General features: G+C 38.7%; 1 protein-coding gene and 1 pseudogene across 3 annotated transcripts in view; both read right to left on the bottom strand.

Moving 5' to 3' along the window:
* Positions 1–3,158, bottom strand: part of LOC145482044 (uncharacterized) — a 37,954-nt gene extending 34,796 nt beyond the window's left edge. The window contains exons 1-2 of the mRNA XM_081460621.1: positions 3,034–3,158; positions 2,788–2,928 (exon numbers count right to left, since the gene is read on the bottom strand). Of these exons, the coding sequence (XP_081316747.1) occupies positions 2,788–2,844 (57 nt within the window). The 5' untranslated portion in view covers positions 2,845–2,928; positions 3,034–3,158. The remainder of the gene's footprint in view (positions 1–2,787; positions 2,929–3,033) is intronic.
* Positions 3,159–4,221: 1,063 nt separating this feature from the next.
* On the bottom strand, positions 4,222–20,070 carry LOC145482051 (steroid 17-alpha-hydroxylase/17,20 lyase pseudogene; annotated as a pseudogene). Of its 2 annotated transcripts, none has more exons than XR_014048716.1 (2): positions 19,718–20,070; positions 4,222–6,492 (listed from the first exon to the last, which is right to left on the bottom strand). The product of XR_014048716.1 is annotated as a steroid 17-alpha-hydroxylase/17,20 lyase pseudogene, transcript variant X2 (transcript). The 2 variants fall into 2 exon arrangements; XR_014048715.1 differs by lacking the exon at positions 19,718–20,070 and adding an exon at positions 9,011–11,408.
* Between the last annotated feature and the right edge of the window lie 1,639 nt (positions 20,071–21,709).

Genomic DNA, 21,709 nt, shown 5'->3' with positions numbered 1-21,709 from the left:
AATATTACAAGCATTGTCTTAAGTCAATTGGTTCAAATTACGGAAGCTCTAATGGCACAACTGAATCAGAACTTTAACGCATTACTAGTGTCTGAACATAGAACATAATGTAAAAGCTTTGTTCTGACATAATTTGAAAAGAGCCGGACTTGATGTTATTTTTGATCAACAGGGCACACTATAATGGAAATGATGATATTGCACAAGTTTCTTAGTTTACAAACCAAGCTAAACAAGAACAAATTGCCAGATGCTAATAGATTATTTTCTGGTTCATTACAGTACACAGAACAAAGAGCCAACTCACCAATCAGCCCAACCAATAATAAATCACAGCAAAGCACGAAAGTCCTGTCTAATGTACAGACATTTACAGTGATATATCATGTTAAGAAGTGACGGCAAGATTGTGAGTAAATGTTATCTTCTTCATACTGAAACCAGGGTAGAAGCAGCCATTGATTGTAGTGTTCTAAAAGTCATTTGCAAGCCAAATTATCAAGAACAAAAAGCTTGATATTGATTCTCCATTAACTGCTTTGACAGCTTTGTGAAAACCTGTCACATCAAAGATGGAAAGAACAGAAAATTGTCACGTCTTACATCTGATAAAAGCAAAACCTGTCCCGACTAAAATAAAATATCGCTTAATCTCACAATCACAATAACTAGATAATCCAGAAATGTTTTTCTTCCTGTAAAAGCAAACTGTAATAGCAATCTCATTTAGGGCAATTTTCTCAATGTAGGGTACTCATTGAAAATTTTTTTGCTGTTGATAGATGGTTTTGTATAAATTAACATTGTTTGTTTTAAAAAAAATTCCTGAATCACCAATCAATACAAAGCAATGTTCTAGCTTGATTACACATTACCTTTTCAAGCAAACAGTATTGAAGATTAAGCACCAGTTTACTAAACTACTTATCATGAATTGGATGGTACAGTGTAGAATATTAGATGACTAAAAATAAATCTTAAAAAAAATCACCAAATGAATTTAAAATATGCTGCATGTAGATGTACATAAATTTGACAATGATAATTAAAAAACACCCCAATACATTGTACATTACATGTATATGGTCGAACAATGTGCAGTTCCTGAAAATATCCATACTCCCCCCACAGAAGGGATTTTCCTGGGGGTGGGAGATTCTAAGACCAAAAAATTTAAAGAAATGTATGAAGATTGACTGGAATTTCCAGAGGGGTGGGGATCTTAGAAAAAATCCCTTCTGTGGGTAAGGTATGGATATTTTTTGGAAATACACAATACAAACTGAGCAGAGGGAAAAAAATTCCTCATTTCAATTAACTTAATTAAATAAACATTGTACACTTTGGTCAAAATCGAATGGAAAAAGAGCGAATGAAAATTGCGTGTGAAGAAGATTAGTAATAATCAAAGACCAGAATTTCTCTTTAAAGCTGATCTGTGAGTAATAAACCAATTCAGATCAAATGTGGTCACCATTTCCTCAGGGAGAATTGAATGATAATTATCCCAGAGTGAAAGAGATTGGGTACAGTGCTTAGAGGCAACAAGAAAGTTACTGGGGAAAATCCACAATCCACCAACCAGGAACTCGTTTCTGGCTAGTTATTTGACTTCACGCTAAATTAAAGCAAACCACTTTAAATTTACTCAAATTACCAGAGCATCTTCTCAGGTGTATGAACAGGTAGTACCAGCAATTGTTACACCAATGCAAAATAATCTGTAAGCAATAAGCCTCCACCCCACAGGTACCAGAAATCACAATTATGTTAAAAGAATATTCTTCTCCATATTTCAGTTCATTACCCAATAATTTTTTCCATGACCAACAAAATTATATTACCATTAGTATTATCAATTTGTGATTTCAGAGCAGCATGCATATGGAAGGTTAACTGTCATTTGAGAAAGAAACAGTTATGCAGCCAGATTTCAGGCCAGTTCAGAGCTGCCAGTGAGAAAGCTCCCTATCCTAATTAAAAGTACTTTTTCTATAACTTTAATTTTCTTTAAGAATTTGCAGAAAGAACTAATGTAATAATCAAAAGTACATTAAATCTCTAGGTTTTAAACGTTCCATGCTGGTGGCTTTTTTAAATGTAGTTTAAAATGTACATCAATTATCATTTGATGAATCGACATTTAAACTTAAAACTTAACAACATTAAATTACTTTAGCGTGAAATCTAAACAAGTGCTGTATCGTCCCCAAATTTTTTTCCCGGAAGTTTTAGGCTTCTTTTAATACAAGACATTTTAGGCAACGATGGACCCTCCATTTGTTTACCTTCCAGGAAAATAATAATCGAACAAATTTTAACGCCACGCCACAACATTATTTTAATAGACTAGTTGTAAACAAGCTGGCAAGGGGCGGATTCGTGTAATAACAGTCCAGGAAAAAGAAATCAACTAAAAAAATAGGAGACGAAGACAAAATTACCTTAATCGAGCGATAAATATTAAATAACGACAATCAAAGTGTAAGCTTTTGAAAATATTGTTTAATAATATAAGCTTAAATTGAGCGCAAAAAGTTCCTGAAATCCGAGTGGATTGTCCGTGATTTTTATATCAATTTGCCTGTAACATGGAAGTTTATGAACAATTCAAAGCCATTTAGATAGCCTTGGACAGCAGTAAAAAATATTAAAGATTTATGGGATTAAACCGCAATTACAATGTGTGCGACATTTTCAAGATCCCACTTGTAGACAAGAACTTCCGATCGATCCTCTCTCTGACATGAGCTTGCATAACCTTAGAATTATTAGACTTCATTTTACCTTTGACTTGAACCTTCTTTCCCGTTCCTTTAGGTAGCCAGGGCAGCTGTTTTCCATTGAAATACAGTTCCTAGGACTTATATTTGTCGGTCACATCCACTGACCCACGAGGAAGGAAAACAGATACGGTATAGCGCATTCCTGAAACCGAACAAAGCTCGTTCACCCCGTGTTACAAGATGATTCTAACGATTTTCCAAGTTCTGATTCGTTGCATTAACTCTAAACCTCAGCTGTAAAATGTACCCCTTCTAAGTGAATTCGATTCATTACGCCATTCAAGGCAAATGCCTTCTTTCCACGACTTACACAAGGGCCTAAAAAGACTATTATTGCACAGAACAATGAAGGCAGCGCTGCGTGAAACATGGCGTCCTTTTGTTGGAAAAACAAACGGTGGTGCTGATAGAGACAATGGCGGGAAAATTGTTGCTATGGTTCCGAACAAAGAGGTTTCTCATGCGGAACCTCGGCCAGGACTGGGCTGAAAATTTGATTACTTCTGACAGGAGCTGACTTCAAAACGAAGTAACTAAACTAAAAAAAACTTCCATATTGTATTAAAATCGTTCATTAAAATCTGATTGGCGCAAGTCTTATTCATACTATTTTTAATTGCAATTTTAGCCAATTAGTCAGCATTATAAAAGTTCAGACAACTTTTAAATTACAAACGCTTTTTTTTATATCGGCTTTCAAAGTGTAAAACAATGAATTGATTAAATTTAATCCAAGCAACTCAAGCGACGTTGACGGCAAAATAGTTGCTCTATTTTCCGCGAAGCAGGGATTCGATGTGTTGATCTGAGCACGCGACAAAAACGTTCCGATATGTACTTTGCCGTTTTGCCGGTCTAACCCGGGCGAACAATGAAAGGGAAGTTCTCTCTTCTGATTTTTGCCGCCTCGAAGGGGAAAGGAGATCTATGTGATCGACTGATCTTGAGTTTCGGCCTCCCAAATAATATGCAACTAATGTATAATATGCAACTAATGTATTTTATAGCGCAAAAGCAAAATGCTTCAGACAGCCTGTAACTCACGTACGTAACGAGATTTACGCGACGGCGAAGTCACGCCAGGACAGTCATCACAAGACAGTACCACTTGCGAGGGTAAACAATATTTATAACAGTTGTAAATGCTGGTATTATCCTTGTGGGAGACGTTATTAATACAATGAAAAGTACGCATGCGCATTTGTCTCAAGTAAAACTTTGCAGCCCGTGAAGGAAGCCACGCAAAACTAGATGGAGTTAAACTTTTAACAAACCCAAGATTTTGAGTAAACGTGAAATTTTGAATAAAAACATACGACTGCGCAACGGCATTAAATTTGGAAGTGGAGACTAGAAAACAGGCCCTGAAAAAGCAAGATATGCAAAATGTAGATAGTTTCACAAGAATAGTTTTTATTGATATGAACTATTGGAACTGTTTTGTTTGTTTGTTTTTTTTGTTTACTTTTATGAACTAATATTATGACTAAATAACATTCGTATATCTCAGCAGCGTTTTCTGTTACTGTACAGTTGTAAATATAAAATACATATTCATAAACTGTATTTTAAGCGTATAAACTGAATTCATTTGAGTCTACTCCACGGTACCCTAAAAGCTTCAAAATGTCAGGGATTTTACTGCGACCTTTTGATTGGAGATATACAAGTGTTTGATAGCGTATATACAATGCATTTAATTTTAACAGATCCGCTCAAATGTTTTTAAATTTGTTTCAACCTAAGCTTTGCGTTTCAATTAAAAGATTTACAGAAAAAATGAATTTAAAACGGAGCTATGATTCCCAAAATGTGAACTACGTCTTGCTCCTCATGGAGGATCGATTTCATCTAAGTTCAATTCCTTTTTGACCTAGGACTACGTACTTCATTTGAAACGAAAAACGATCAATATTTGAGGTATCAGTGGCGAACTATTCCATTTTAATTCAGAGGGTGGGTTTCTCGAATTTATTTTTCTTATCGAGTTACTGTTGAAATCTGTTAAATACTAATATATTGTCCCTTGTTATGATCAGTTCCTTCAGTTAGTTTCCAGGATATGGGTTAGGATTCAATTTATTCAGTATATTATTCTCTGTCCTGATAAAAAGAAAATCAGTTCTCGAAAAAAGCTATCTACATTGTTTATGTTCCTTGTTTAAAATCTCTCTTTGATGCAAACTTCGAAGGGTCCAGGCATTAAAACAACGCCCACACGGCCTGTCAGATCAGGAAGCGGTTTATCAGGAGGATTTTCAATTTTGAATTGATGTAGGAACCTGGAAACGATTAAAAACATCTCGGTCTTAGCCAGCGACTCGCCCAGGCAACCACGCCTTCCAGCGCTGAAAGGCAGATAGCTACGAACTCCAGCGGCAGAAACTTTTCTTTCTGAGCTGCCAAACTTCCCTTCTTTGTCCAAGAACCTCTCGGGGTTAAACACTTCTGGCTTCTCCCATTCGTCTTTGTCGTGATGCATAGCCCACACGTTTGTAATCAGCATGGTGTCCTTTGGCACATCATAGCCTCCAAGTGTCGTGTCGCAAGTTGCTTTATGAGGAAGCGACAGAGGCACGGTGGCTGCAATGCGGAGGACCTCGGCAATGGTGGACTCCAAATATGGCAAGTTCCCGCGATCTTTCAAGCACGGCATGCGGCCACAGCCGATGACATCATCCAGCTCAGCATGAAGGCGCGCTTGGACCTCTGGGTAGTGGGCCATGTAGGCAAAAAGCCATCGCAGGGTGGTGGCCGTTGTCTCGAGGCCAGCATTAAAAACATCGTTCATAGTCATCACAATGTGATCTTCAGTCAACAGCTGCTCGACTTTTCCATCTTCTTCCTTGGCTTCGTGGTAAGCCTTCAACAGCGCATCGGTCAAATCCTCCATCTCGAAGTTATTGTTCGCGTTATCCTCTTCGAATCTCTTCTTGTGCTCCCGGTATTTAGTACCCAGGATGTCATCTCTGATGGCTCTTGATTTGCGGAGAGTTTTCACGTCTTCCAAGGGGAGAAATCGCAGCCACGGAAGCAAGTCTAAAATGTGATAGCTTCCAAATAGCCTGATAAAATCATCATTGTACTCGATTATGCGCTGAAATTCTTCGTCTTCGATATCATAGCTTTCACCATAAACAACAGCGCAGATGACGTTCAAAACTGTTAGTTGAAGGTCGTTCTTGGGGTCAAGAGGTTTGCCTTCGTGCGCGGAGATTCGTTTCGCTAATTGGCTAACTTCGCTACAGATCAGCCCCTCCAGGTGCTGCAAGCCACTTCCGTACATGCGCAGTGCAGAGTGTGCGATCTTTCGTAGAAGAATCATGGTTTGCGTGAAGTCGGCGCAAATTATGTCTTTGCCTCCGCGAGACAGATAACCGCTGATGAAGGTTGAAGGCCTTCCTGAAAAATCGTCTCGCTTGGTGAGCAGCGCCTCCCGCGCCAGATCTATTGAATTAATTACGACACATCGCTGACCGCCGGGTAGGTAGAGCGTGAAGATTTTCCCATACTCCTCAGCGAGCTCAGTCATTGCCTGGTGACCAGGTTTTCCCGCCAGACGAAGCATGTTGCCGATCAGCGGGTAAGGACTGGGGCCAGGTGCGAGAGATAACGCTTTCTGTCCACGAGCACGTTGGATCAGGAATATGATGAGCATAACACAGGAGCAAACTAGGGCGATTTCCAAAATCATCTTTGAAGAATTCTGAAAAAGACGAGTAGTAATTGATTAGTTACACGTGTTCGAAGTTTTTAAATAACCTTAAATATTCGGCTACCTACTCTGAACATCAACAAAACCCCACAGGTTTACGCCGGTTTCCTCGTTAGCTCACCAGCGGGTGTCAAGTGAAGTTTATTGAGTTGATTGACCTGCCCAGCGGGTGTTAATGCGTCAAATGGCCTTTTTTTAGAAATCGATACTTCAATCTTCTTCAAAAAGCCGCAAACAGACTTTGACAGGTCAGTACGTGACGACGCGTTCAAAAAAAGCGAGACTTGTTCAGTTCAACTGAATAAGTCTCGTTTCTTTTTACCGACCGAATTTTCTCGAGGTTGAAAATTTTATTTTTGCAATTTTTGTTTTATTTTATTTTTTTTTTTTTTTCGTTAAAGCTCTTTATTTACTTTTCCCGTTTCTTGTGGAAATGCCAAAAAGTGTATTATACACGACTAAGCCCCTTTAATAGGGAGAACTTCGCACATAATTTTGCTTGTTTTATATTTTTATCATCATACGGTCTTTCTCAGGTCAGAGTCAAAATGTTTATCAAACTGAACTTTGTTACTGAGTTATATTTAGTCGCCACTTTCCATTTTAATCAGCAGACGGGCCGAATGAGCGCGATCTTGACCTTAAACTATTTTTAAAAAACTGTTTTCCAATTCGACGCAGGCGATATCATGACTATAAAGTTTCAGGCCATATGAAACGGACCGTACCTGATTCGACTGAATTCCCAACCTTCCCAAATTGGAAGTTGATATACTTATAAATACAGCTCGAAAAAGATCAGACTTCAAAGATAAACCGTTTTATATTTAGGTTACATTATGGCTAGCTTACATGAGCCGCCTTGGATTTCACGTTAGTCGATTTGAATTCGCTCAAGGCTCTTGACCTTAGCATTCATACATAAACATAAACACGTGCACGTGGTTAACGCTAAACGAGCACGTGGAAAGGACAGAAAAGAACAAAATCCACTTTTTAGCCAATCAAATTCGTAGCATCAAGGCCAATCATAGCTTGACCGGCTTATGGAATTTTTTTCAGATAAAACAAAGCCTGTATTTTGGACAAAAGTCACGTTGCGTTTATCATCGCCATCTCAAAGAGGATTTGTTCCAAATACTTAATTTGCCTTTCCGGACTTTGTGCTAGTCACACAATTTCTATTATCTTAACATGCATGTAACAGAAATTTAAGTCACATGTTATCTATTTCTTTAAAGTCGCGGCTTTCAAACAGAGACATCCAATTTTGGAGAAAAATCAGGGGAAAACAGCTCTTATTTACAAGTTACAACAGGGACGCACCAGGCTTAATAGATCAGGCACAACATGCCTGAGACCGTGTTCAATTTTTCTGGGTAAACCTTTCACTATCAACCGTTACCAAAGCCTCACGCATGTATTAGTACTGCACATGGGTTAGGTTCACGTGTTAGGTTAAAGAACTCGTTGTGAAGTGAGTGAAAACACCGTCAATATCTGTACTCCACGACACATGTAGTCTGCAAGAATTAAACTTTCAAGAGAGATAACTATGTTGCCAAAGTACAACTGAGAAAACATAGCTGCTCGCTGAATAGGACAGGAGATTAAATCAAGCACTCTATATTTTGCAAGCGCCACACTAAGGGCCGGTCATTATAAGCAGGTTAGGATCGGTTCCTTTCAAACTCCCCGAAATTTAGTAAAAATGCATAAACTCTTGAACTTTTTAAAGCTCTATAGAACTACAACTTTTTGTTTGCTTCCTCTTTGCAATAAATTTGAAACAACGTGTATACTTCCCTTTTAAAAGAAACCAAAACTGACTTGATATGAGATATTGAAGTTCGACAATTAACTATATTATCGAAGACAGACACTGGATAAAAGTGAGCTGAAAAATGAGCAAGAAGAATTGGAGTATTCTGTTTCTTTGAAATCCTGATCATGCTTAATGAAAGTTCTGGGTTTTTGAGCTATTTAAACATTGCAAGCAATAATAACGATATGTGTAAACATTCGAGGTCTAATTAACTTCAGCTAGTCTTATTTACAAGCCAAAAAGTTGTGGATTGGAAAGATCAAAAGACTTGTAAAAATTTCTCGCGAAATTTGTCCTGCTTCAATTTCCCGGAATTATCTTGAATGCAAAAATTTCTTTGATTCGCACTGTTGCGATGGGCGTTAACAGAGCTCTTGAACGGCACTATGTACAAGAACTACTCCAAAAAAAATAGCCGCTATAACATTGTTATTTCAACTTATGAACTCCACGATTGCACGATAACCCCCAGAGCTTACACGAAACATCAAGATGTTACCCCAGAGAAAAAATGTTAACTACCTAAAGGCTCGCCGTTCGCCGGTTCGAAGTACAGCTTTGCGAATGCCTCGAGAACCCATTTGAGGTCAAACAGCAAACTGGGAAAACTTTACTCGTCACGCCAAAAAGTTTTCAAAAAGTATCACAATCTGCGGTGTTTGAATTAGAATTCAGCAAGCGTACCTTGATTGCAAGGAGAACCGGATTTTCTCTGTTCTGTTCTTCACCAGATCGCGCTCTCAGGTCTGCACTTCGCGAGACGACAGCCCACAGACAAGAAACTATGTTAGAGATGCTTATATAGACGAAGACTACGTGACAAACATGACGTTCTCCGCATGTTTACACGCGTGTCGCTGTACGTCTCGGCCGAGGATAAAATTAGAAACTCAAGTCCGCATAGCGTGAAATCTCATTGATTTAAATGAATCACGGCGCTGTGATTATTAATGACTTTTTCAACGCCCACGTGTTTGGCGGGCCCTAGAGTGAGGGTTTATCGAATCTACATAGAAATAGGCGGTTGTAACGAGATGCACCAGCTTGTAATACATCAGATTGCACAACTACAGTATTTTTCATAGCTCCCCCATTGACAAGAAGTGTAACCCAACCTTGAAATAAACAGTGTTTCTTGGCATGCAGTCACGTTTTTGTTCCACTTCACGAAACAACAGAAGTACATCAGCATATTCCGTAGACAGTCTCGTTGTAATTTATTTTTGTCGAACTGTGTTTGTTTGTCGCGTAATGCCATGGAGATAACAGCCGTTCTCGAAAAGCTAATATTTGCTTTTGTACTTTATATTATGTTAGGACACGAAGGGATGTCGAAATCGCGTTTTGAGGGTCCAAATTCTATTTCCTTGAGCGAGTTTTTCATCTGCTCTTGTGAATATTTTTAAGAAGCCAGCTATACAAGTTGATCAATTATTACATAATAACTGCATTTAATTCTGCAGAATTCGTGAAGAAATTTTGTCTTCTGCAGATATTACACCTCAAAAACCGCTAGATTCCGCACACAGTCATAGACCACGGCTACCATGATCTGAGAGCTAATTAACTACTTAGTCTCAAAGGTCAGGTCACGCGATGCAATTTTTCCGCGTCCACGTGTTGGGAGGTCGAGATCACGTAAACAAAGATTATTCAACATGCATGGCTGTAGAATCGATTGTAAACACAACTGAAGACCTTAGAGAGCTCACGTACACTGAAATAAAATGCTTTGTTATGTTCTGCAAAGAAATGCAATGTCATGTTGGTATGACAAAGTAAACTAGAGTTCATGCTGGGAAATTATCAGTCTAAACAATATATGTTGCACCGGTGGAACTAACATTTTAAGATTACATAAAGCTCTCTGTTATCTTGGGGGGTGAAAAGATGTATTTCTGAGCGCATTTTTGGATGCAGAATATTCGGTTTCTCTCATGAATATTTCAAATAGTTGGAACAATGAGTTTTAATTTCTTTTCTTGCCGTTATCAAAAAATCACAGCAAGTAAGCTTGAAAGTAAACTTATATAAATACGATTTTATTGATGCAATATAGAAATTTAAACACAGTATCCAAAGCAAACCTCGTGACCTTCTTAGATTAGATGAAGCGAGAATCTAAATATAGCACGAATTAAAGGCAATCTTAAGCCACACAGACAGACAATCTCGGATTATTAAAGACAAAGACCTGCTCTTAGCAGTTCAAAGCTAAATATTTTTTATATACGTGTTATATTGTTAAGTGAATCAGTCTGGGAGAAAAATGAGCACGTACATTCAGTTTACAGGGTTAATTCTAGAAGAGAAATGTTAGTAATTAAATGTTAGGAATTACAGAAAGTTGAAGTAAAGTGTTGACCGGAGGTAATTTTCATCAAAATAATTTTTCCGTTTGATTATTATAGATTGCATGCCAACCCGGCTGTAAGAAAAATGACTTAGCGAAACAGATGGAGCAACAAGGAAATCTCGACTTTGTTGGCACCCTTGTGCAAAAGCTAAGTGCCAAACAAAAGTGCCAAACAATTTATTGTAAGTGCTGTCAATTTGAGGGCAAAATGTACTCGTTTTTCATCCTGTTATGGACCAGATTCAAATATTGGTTTGCGGTTTAGTGGTGAAGGTCACTGTGAAAAGGGAAATGTCCGAAAAAGTGATGTTCTACTCATACTGCATTGATTGTTCAGCTCTGACGTGGCCTAAAAGTGCAAATGCCACTAACCGGCAACCGGTATTTCATGGCGTTTGTTTCTTTCATACACTGATTTTTCTCTGCCTCTACCCAGGAGACCAGTCTTTTTGATAAGCAAAACAGATTGTAATATCAGAAAAACTTCAAGGAAATCAAGTATGTCCCGTTAAAGGCCTAGGTTTGAAGGCCAACTGAAATGTGATGCATCTAGCTCTGTCTGTTGCTCTGCAAGCTTTTTCTTAACGAGTTAGGCTAACAAAAACTGAAGTCCGGCGTATGCAAAATGCGATTTTTGGAGCCTACGAGTTTCGTTGAGAAATGAATCTAAAGAATATAGTTACAGGCAAAGTCCAAGGTTGACCTTTTTACTTGGACTTTCATCTACAATTAGTCGAAAACTTGACGAACTGTTTCCAAATTAAGATCACTTTACAAAGATAACCTTATTGACACAAAGTGATTCAAATAACGCTGTTTAAAACACTATGAACATTTTAAAGTAACGTTCTATACATGTTAATCCGTTTTAAATCAGAAATAGGTCATTTTCCCTTTCATACGTTCGCCTTAAATTTTTTTTTTATCCGTAGCTAACTTTTTGATGTGAAAGTAGCGATCTTAGAGGTTCTCGTGATAATATTTTACATATTTTCCTGTCTTGTTTTTGATGTACTGCATGAGGTCAAATTTTTATGTCTGGAACATAATTAGCAGAGTTAAGTTTCCAGTTTCTTCAACCATTGTTTTTGTACACTTCAGAAATCATTGATTCGTTCAGAAGTCACGAAGTTCCAACCAAAATGTATATTAAGAATGATTACTTAATGCTTCATTTTATTCCTCGAGTTGAAAAGTCGTGTTTTAAGAAATTGGCATGGTGCATTTCTTAGTCACTGCTGTTTGTAATTTGAAGACTAAGTCTTACCTCCAATGCAACCGAAAAAATGGGAGAAATCACTTCATGATCATGAACGCGCACATCTTCCTAATTACAAGAAAAACAGAAATGCTGACAGGCTCCACATTCACTCGGAACCTTTCCAAGAAAGCTCGTGCTCATCGCACGTACATAGGTCTGCAGCACGTGCAAAGATATTTCGAGAACTAGTCTCTTTAATGACGATGATAATTTTAATTTTGTCGAGACAGCATCCGTATTTATCCTTGCAAACTAAACACGATAAATCTTCATGTGTTGCCTTTTCTAGTCCATAGAAAGATAATTATAAATAAAAAGCTGAGGCGCCCTTACATAGTTTTGGCTTATTTCAATTTATTTAAATGACATTTCTTCCAGACCTTCTAGTTTGAAGTTCAAACTGTTTTCCTTTCTGTGTTACCCAGGTACATATCATCATTCCTTAGATATTTTATCCGTAAAATACCTAAATGTCTGAAACAGAATTTATCAGAAATCGAATTTTCGGAAGGCGGAAAGGGGTGATTGAAAAGAGACCTTCACGATGCCTTTTGGAAGCACTTTTCAAAATTTATCGGATACCGCGGCCAAGATCCTTCGAGTTTTAGCTATGCTGGTTTTAAGTATTTGAGTAAAGCACAACCTCCCTTTTTAAATTACAGGTTTGGAATTAATTTTTTGAAAACTTCGTGCAGACAACGATTTCAAATATTTAAATAGAGTGTTCACTTGTTTAAAACAGTGCAGCTGCGAATACAGTTGGACTCCACTAATTTAAACTCGGTTGTTTCAAATTCCCCGTTATTTAGAACTCAAAACCATTTCTCTTGAATTTGCTTTTCAGTCATTGACTATGGTCTATTTCGAACTCTCGCTATTTCGAACTATTTTCCGTTTCCCTGAGAGTTCGAAATAGCGGGATTCAACTGCCGATTAGAAATATAAAGTATTGAATCTAATACATTTGTGTGTGGCTTCACGGTGTGTGCGTGATCGTAGCCTTAAAAGCGTACCCATCCAACGTCAGCTTTTTTTCGTTTAGGTCACAGAAAGCTCGTTTAGGTAATCAATTTTTGTCTCATTGGCTAATTAGTATATATATATTATATTAGTAACTAAGTTAATGAATACAGCCGAATTAAAAATATATGGCAACTTTCGATCGTGGGCACGTAGACTATTGTATGTCTGGCCGCTCACAACTCGCTCAACCGCAGCCTGAGTAGGTACGAACCATGCGACAATACAATCAATTAAGAGGGTGGTTTTGCGCATTGCGGTTAAACTTGCGTCAAACGCTAGCTACGTAAATGAGCCGCCTAACGGAAAGTTCTGAAGGTAGCAACCCTCTTCGCTTCTAGATTTAGCACAGAAACCTGAATTGGTACTTGAGGAAGTAGCTTAAGTGTACACTATATTTACATACGAGATGAGCTGTTTCTTGCATTAGATCAGTTTATTTCCCAGTTCCATGCAAGAAGTCTTTTGGGGGGGGGGGAGGGGGGGGGTTGATTCCCCCTTTCTCAGTTGAGTAAGCGGCGCAACTTATTCCAGCAACCGTGATATTATAAAGACTCGCGTGGGTGGAAAGAGAGAATATATACAACTTTGGTTTGTAAGAAAATTCCGTCAACTTAATTTATATCTTCTTGCCAATTGTGAAAGGCAATCATAGTAGAATTAACACAGTACGTGTCCTTGGTATTTGTTATAATCGTTTGAATTGGTAAGCCGGGTACCGGCTACTAATATTGCCGAACAGAAATTCGTATTACTGAACCTTTATTGCGCAGTGTACTGTCAAACTAGTAATACAGGGAAAAAGTGATCATTTTAAAATCTCTTTAAATTCCACGGGGGATACCGTTTGTCAGTAGAGTTTGAAAACGGAGGGCAAGCATTTAAGAAATACCGCATATCCGAAATTAAAGTTTAGAAAAGTGATCTCAATGTGACTGGTTTGCAATAGCGACACATCCAGTGACCGCATTTCGCTCTCAAGTTTTCAAAATGACGGAACTTCGGGAGAAACTACTTCTTCTGAAGGCAGATAACTGATCAACAACTGCTTCAGTCGAATTAACATCCTTTAAATTATTCTACTGATATATCTTTTTTAACTAAATCAAGAACTTTTAATTTAGTCTTCCCTAAGAATTTGGCATCCATGTGTATATGCTCGATATGTTTCTCTAGCATCTTGAAGCCGAATCAATTTTTTTCTTCGCCGATAAACTTTATGTTTATTGGTGGATTCAACTGTAACGCTAACGTTCAGTTTAACAACTTGGTAGATCCAAAGTTTTACATACAAGACCAATTTGAGCCTCGTTTAATGTGTGACGGTGTCTAATGTAGTTACATGTATGTCGCAAGCATGAAACAGGCCTTACCGGTCAGGAATACTGTACACGAGACGAACATATATATGGCTTGCAAAAGTCACGTGCTCGAACGCGAAAAAACGACTAAAACGTTTTTGTTCTTGTCTTTCGAAGCACTAGCTTATACGTATCTACAATTAGTAGTTAATATGTTCAGTACTTTACCAAGTAAAACCTGCGACACAAATTCCACCTCCACGGGATCTGTGATATTATAGTGGCGACCCATTGTAAGTTTGCGACACTGATAATTGCTCAGTTCGGCCGGCGTTGCGTTGCCTTGCAGTTATGAAGAATACTGATCGAGAAAAAACGCCCGGCCACAATTTAAAGGAAAGTGTAAGCAACAAAGGAAGTTGTTTCTGATTTTCGGCGTTGCTTCGTTGACCACACCGTTATGCCGGAATGAACACTAATCGCGAAAAAACGTCTGCATGGCTACAACTTAAAGAAATGGGTTTACAAGCAAAGGAAGTTGTTTTCTGATTACCCGCCTTTCAACATATCATACGCCTACACTAGGGAGTTTAAGAAAGCCACAACGGCAACGGCAATGGGAACGTCGCTAAACAAAAGTTTCAATGAGCAGGACAATGGCTGTGCTTGTCGGCTTAATATAATTCTTGATACATTTCTTGACCGTCCTCTGCAAAACAGCAGCCTGCAATGACCCACAACGGCTAATTTTTTTTAAATTTCTCAGACAGTTTCAAATTTATCGCTGTGTTCCAGATTTAGTCTTGTGTTAGTCGGTTTTGACAGTGACAGTGATAAACAAAGTAAATGACTTTAGAGTACCGCGAGATTCGTAAAGGTAAAATACAAATTTTATTTTTTAATCGACGTTGTCCTCAGCGTCGCCGTTGTGGCTACTTAAGCTCCTTACTAAACTGGAAACCACAGTATCTCGTGAGACGGATAGCTTTTCAAAAGAACTGGCTAAGGACCGTCTCGAAACCTCCAGTAACACTAATAAAGGCGCCAAATCACTGAGTGTTTACTTGTTTCAATTTATGCATCTGCACGTTTGGTCACGATAAGGAATAAGCCTTGTTGTCTCAAAACAGTTGATTACAATAGTCTTTTTGGCGACAAATTCCTCATGAACAATGAGACAAAAAAATAAAATAGTTAGGACTCACAGATCGTAAGTTATTTTTATAAGTGTCGGACTTACGTAAGTGTATAGCTCTCGATTGTTGCAAGAGCGAAGTTTTTGCCATGAAAATAGCCTAGCCTACTTTATGATTAAAGAGTTTTATTGTGTGGTACTAAGAGCTCATCTGCAGAGTTATACTTCCTTCAAGGCCAAAGTCACGACGGATTATACTAGTGAAGCGTGAATTTCATTTGCACAAAGACATAAAGTTCTCCCATTTGTCAGTTAAAGCTCTAAATGTTACATTTGCTTCGATGTTAGTTTAGCAGTTGATAGTTGATTCAGTCAAGATCATCCGGTCGGATTCTCCAGAATCGAGAATTAAGTTCTGATCATGAGTTAATTCTCGTCACCTTATGGATGACAAAAAAATCTAAAACATTCTGGCGGGAATACGGGTGTTCATAATTGTGACTCGAAGAAAAGAGTAGGGGGTGATAACAAAGTCCGATCGTAAAAAAAGGCATTCTTTACATTGTGCGCATTTTTGAGGGCTATTACAGATCGCAGTTTTGAAAAGATTTCAAGAGATGGAAACCGTATATGTCTAAAAACAAACTGATGTCCATCGCTGTTGCCTCTAGTGTTTCGTTCTTCTTCTCGAGCGAGACAAATCATCTATTTGTCAACGTGAAGGCCCTCGGACCGGCTACCGGAGACACGTGCTTGGTGACCGGAAGCTGCGGTTGTTGCCAGGTCATTACACGAACACATACGGACACATATTTAACCAAGCGTGCCGTCGTATGATTAATGAAATTGGTCCAAAGATAGGGATCGATTTGTTTAATAGACTCACGTCCTTAATTATCATCGAGAAGGATGCGCGCAAAGTTTTTTGATCAGATGACAGTAAACTACATTAGGCCTCTGTAACAACTTTACACAATAGTTGTTATCTTGGCTCAGACAAAGTGTTGAGCAGTATTATAAAGTATTAATCCATGCAAGGGTGGTCTTTGAAGTTTATTTAAGAGGCTTTCTCCGGTACCATTTCCGATCCAAAGCGATCTTATTTACAAAAATGTTAAGACTCTGTCATGTTTGCATAGCTCGAAATAGAACTAGTGATTGTAGCCGGATTTAGTCTTGAATTTTGCTGGAGCACGTAACATGTGAACCCTGGGAAGAGGTGATGGGAGTGGTGGATTAGCGGTAGGGAGGGGGGGGGGGGCGCTACTACCTTAAGCTACAGTGGAATACGCAGCACTAAAGGGTGTCATTTGTGAGCCGTTTAGGCTTGCTTTTTGGTCTGAAAGAGGTTGTGGTGTGTTCATTCTTGTCCGCAGTTAGGGATAGTTCTGGGAAAAATACTTTTATCGCTGTTGTAATTCGCTTTCTGGGAAGCGTTATCTAATTAACATTTCCAAATTGATGTCCTTCTCAATGTTTATGCAAACCGAAGAATTGACAGGTGAGTGTTTGCTCTGAAACAGGCTATTGAGTTTTGTTTCGGGTCCGTGGCAATAGGGTAGAAATTTGAAAAGCAAACATTTTGGTATGAAATAGATAAAGGTTTCAAGAAGCCCCACATCTTTACCCAAATGTTCTGGGAATAACCCCCTCCGGATATTAACAACAAACGACCGACATACAATTGTACATTCAGAAACACTCTCATATCATGCCCAGAGGAGGGTGAGTTTTTTTGTGACATTGAACGAGCGATGCATTGGGAGAGGGGTATATTTGCAGAATTTCCTTCCTAAGTTATACTATCCTTAGCAGAGAGGGTGTGCTAAGATATCATTTCTTTCCATCGTGATAAAATGTTTCTATTCGTTTCTAAAATCGTCATAAAACGCTGGTGGAAAAATTCCAAAATTTCATTGCAGTTATTTGGGTCACGTTCAGATAGGAAAACTGCATGCTTTGTTGTCTAAAGTATTTTTGGAAATCGTGCCGACCATTTCGAGTTGACTTGTACGTGACTAACTTGGAATCTACACCACGAAGACTATTTTGTTATTAATTTACTGCGCCACGAAGGCTTCTTTATTTTGCAGCTAGTGAGCACGTGCAAATGTTTGTTGGACCCAAACGAACACGTTTCACCGCGACAGAAATAGATCTGTAGAGGAGCATTCTCTTGCTGAAATTGAGCTGCGTGATTCCGGCAGAAGTGTTTGAGTAAAGCGAGCTTTGTGAGCAAAGGGTCTGAATGGGGTTCTACTGATTGCTATTTTTTTAGTGATTGCTGAGATCTGAAAGTGTGCAAAATCTTCTTAAAGCTGAGCTGAAATTTTATTTGATAGCTGAGCAATCGCCGAAGATTTAACAGCTCATACCTGAGCAACTTAAAGAGACACCCCAAGCAAACGGAATGTGGCTTTTACGGAGGGTCTTGCACGTAGTTTAGACGGAACGAGTAATAACTGGTCTCTGCCTTAACTCATCACTTTATTTTCTGGTGAACCAAAGTAAACAGGCTGTCGCTGCTGGGCAAACCAGTGAAAAGCTCACATGCAGGCGAGAACCCATTATAGTGTAGTGTATACAAAGATGGGCAAGACTGACATCAATCGGGAAGGTAATTGAAACTCGCCCTGTTTTGAAAAAGTTTGCCATTTCTAGTTCAGTGCTGTTTTGGGACACCCTTCAGAAGGAAATCAATTTGCATATGTGTCACACACTTGGGAACGGTACTTAAACTTGAGTTTTTCAGTCACGAATCAAAGCAGAATTGTACAACGCTCACCCCACGTGGCCCAATGCCTGAAAAGAAGTGAAGAGCCTTTTGTACAGAAACTCTATGAGGCACTGTTTGTTTCGGAGTTGAAGGCCAGAATGGAAAAAATAGTTGAAATTAATCACAGATTAGATATGCTAATGTTAACTTAATTTCCCCCTAGATTTAATCGCCAGACCGAAGGTGGAAGAACTTTTACCACCACGACACGTACTCAAAGCGTGGAACAGTTTATCACTGTATAAGACAAAGGGACTCGCTCATTAGTTTCGAATACGCAATGTGGAATGAACTTTTTAGTCAAGAGCAGGCTCTTCATTCCGTTTTTTAATAACAATGATGAGTTTAGATTTCGGCTATTATATCAGAGTTATATCTTATATTTTTATTACATAGTATTTGCTATTCAATTTTAATTCTTAGTGCCATCGAAATTGTAATATGAGTATTATAGAATGCCACGAGTTTATAAGCTTTGGATATTTAGTGTAAACCCTCTTTAAATTAAGTCTTTACTTTCCTTTACTTTACTTTGAAGATCGCAATAAACTTTTAATATAGAATTTAATGTAATACTGCAAACAGCCCTGAGAACTTACCAAGCAGACTTAATTCACAATAAATTTTCCACCAAAAACCAGTTAAACAGCTTTGATTGTCGACTACCATACACGCATGTATTTGTGCGCATGTTCCAGATGTGATTGAAAATACACCAAAAATAGATTTTATTCGAGTATTATCGACATTAAACCTAGGGGGAGGGGGGAAGGGGGGACTTCAATATAAAAATGACGGGGGTGCTCGTCGTACCTTTCAGGGGCTAAAGAAAGCGGTTTTGATACCTCTTAATTCCGGTTCACACTAGCGACGCAAGCATAATATAAGCATAAAGGAAGCTTATGCGCTAGTGAGAACGGCTGCGAAATAAGTATAACCATAAGAATATCAAAACCTTGCGTTCTTCTTATGATTATGTCGCTGTTATGTCCAGTGAGGGCGCCGGCATGTTGCAATAAGCATACGCATAAGCATAAGCGAAAGATTTTCAGCTAATCAGCGAGCAGTTTATGCATGAAAGTTTCAGTCAATGTGTTGTTTCAGAATTGGTACTTCTTAGCGGTGAAAAAATTTCAAGCCACGCCCACAAAACAGGATCTTGGTACCTCTCAGGGATTCTTTGCAAAATTTCCGAAGAGCACCCCCGTTCTTTTTATGTGGGAGTCCCCCCAGGTATTATAGTCTTGAAGGCTTCAAACTAGCGGCGGTGATTAAGGGACTGACGATCGTGGTATCAGAGTTCCGTCACCGTGAACCCAGTCAGAGCCGTCAAAACAAACAAGTTGGGCGGACTAGCTTGAATTTTTCCATTAAAATAGACAAAATGCTAAGCATACCGTTGTAAGCCGGGAAGGTAGCGTCTAAGTCTATCTAAGCTAATGATACATATTCAACAAGTACGACTGAAATATTCCTTGTTGTCTCACAGACGATTACAATGACTATCTCATACGTCCTTTTTTCCATGCCGCATTTTCCTACCTTGAGCCTCAAATCTTAACTTCGACAATGTCTCTGGCCTTGTGTCAGTTGTTTCCTCGGCTTGCAGACTTGGCAATATCAACGTTCAAAAGGAAGACTGGTCAAAAACGCGTACCACCGCACGTTCGGTTTACAACTTGCAGGGATATTTATATTACTATTTATAGACCGTGGTAAATTGAACTCAGTGAAGAGACCGAGAACCAATTAAATTAAAGAACTCTTTGCATAGGAACAAGAGCTCTTCCGTCGCTCAATGAAACAAAGAAGAACACTGCACACAGCAAAACAAGTTTTGCGAGTCACACTTAATCTAGCCAATAGCTTCAGAGTTATTTTTTATTCGCAGTGCCACAGGGCAGGAAACTAATGAAGTAGAACAATTGACTTCTTATTCTGGCGTTGTTTGTATCATTACCGCAAAAACAACCTCTCGATCGGAAAAGAACTGCGGGCGAATTGGCCAAACTTTTACTAAAACTTTCACCTAATAGTTTAATGAAGTTTCACGGCTGTTTCTCTTTCACTGCATCACGTTGAATTCATAATAGCTAGTAAATAGGACCAACTATTCTTGGAAGCTGGAACCATTTTGTTTAATATATGTATCATGTTGCTATTAAACACTGAACTCGTATCTGATTAACCTTGATAGATCAAGTGCGTGGGTTTGCGGTGGCTCCGCCAACGCTTTGGGAAATTTGTCGAACCATTTCGTCTGGAGTAGATTCCAGAAAGCAGCAAGGCGTTTAAACAGGGACTTAGACGAAATAGAAAGATCACGAATGTTCTGAAAATTACATCAGTGAAGGAAAGGAATCATGGCATGAGAAAGCTTCTGCATCATCTACTTGGAAAAATTTTCATCTCTTGAAAATTTGTTTATAGTCGAGAAATTTCTCTTGTTGAGAATTGACACTACATACAACAGTTTCAAGACGTTAATTTAAATACCCCAGAAAATTCTGCCTTGATCGAACTCAGTGTTACTCCAGTCGTTTTGAGTGGTCTGTAAATTGAAAGACACTTTTAATATGCTAATTAGCGAATTCGGATGTTCTAGATCAAAAGTTTTGCTTTGTGCACTTAACGTACTAAGTGTAATTACTCAAGGCAGTCACGGTTGAGCTTTACGAAACTGCGACCAGACGGGAGACAGACGGGAGATTTTATAACCCCCATCTCTCCCGCCCCACCCCCCAAAAAGGGGGCTCAATGTAGTGTTTGCATATACGATAGAAGATCTCAATTTTTTTCATACAATTTTCTCTCTGAAGAATCCCGCTATCCATTGATCACAAACTGACTTATGTATATATCCCATTAGCTTTGTCTCATTTGCTAGTTTTTCTTTCCTAATAAACGATCATTTGGTAATTTGAAGTGTGCGTCGCAAGAAAAGAACAGATAGTTCATGCAGTCAGTTCTATCAATTGCTAATGTTCGTTGTAAACGGTTTCCTTTCCTATTATTTCTAAAGCCCGGTCCTCACTTAAGAAGCAAGCATAAACAGTTAAGCATAAGCTAGTCTCCACTAGGGAGTAAGGATCCTTTATTTCTTATGCTTATGCTTATGCTTGCGTCGCTAGTGAGGATCATGCTTAAAAATGTTCTAACCTAGAGGCTTTCTCTTTTCTCTTTCAGTAGCAAAAAAAACAAAACAAAAAGAAAACAAAAAACAAAAAACAAAAACAAAAAAACAAAGAATGAAAACTCCTGGGACCAGGGTAAATAAATATCGGCCAAGAGCCCATAGGTCATGGGCCCCTGTATCGGGTTAGGGTTAGGTTGAAAATGTTTTGACGTCGCAAAGAGATGCAACACGTGCTACTGTGTTGCCTAGTTCCTGGGCCTCGATATTTCGCTGCGGTTTAGCGCATTAGTCATGTGGTCCGAGGAGAAAACCGAGGACTTCCCCCGGCCGTTCGTCTCGCATACACCACAAGTTGACCAATGACGGTCTTCAAGTCGCGACTGAACGAAAAAGATTTC

The sequence above is a fragment of the Orbicella franksi genome, chromosome 3 (genome assembly GCF_964199315.1).
Source record: "Orbicella franksi chromosome 3, jaOrbFran1.1, whole genome shotgun sequence".
Classification (NCBI taxonomy): Eukaryota; Metazoa; Cnidaria; class Anthozoa; order Scleractinia; family Merulinidae; genus Orbicella; species Orbicella franksi.
Note: the sequence above shows the minus strand (reverse complement) of the source record. Positions and strands in the feature narration are given on the sequence as shown.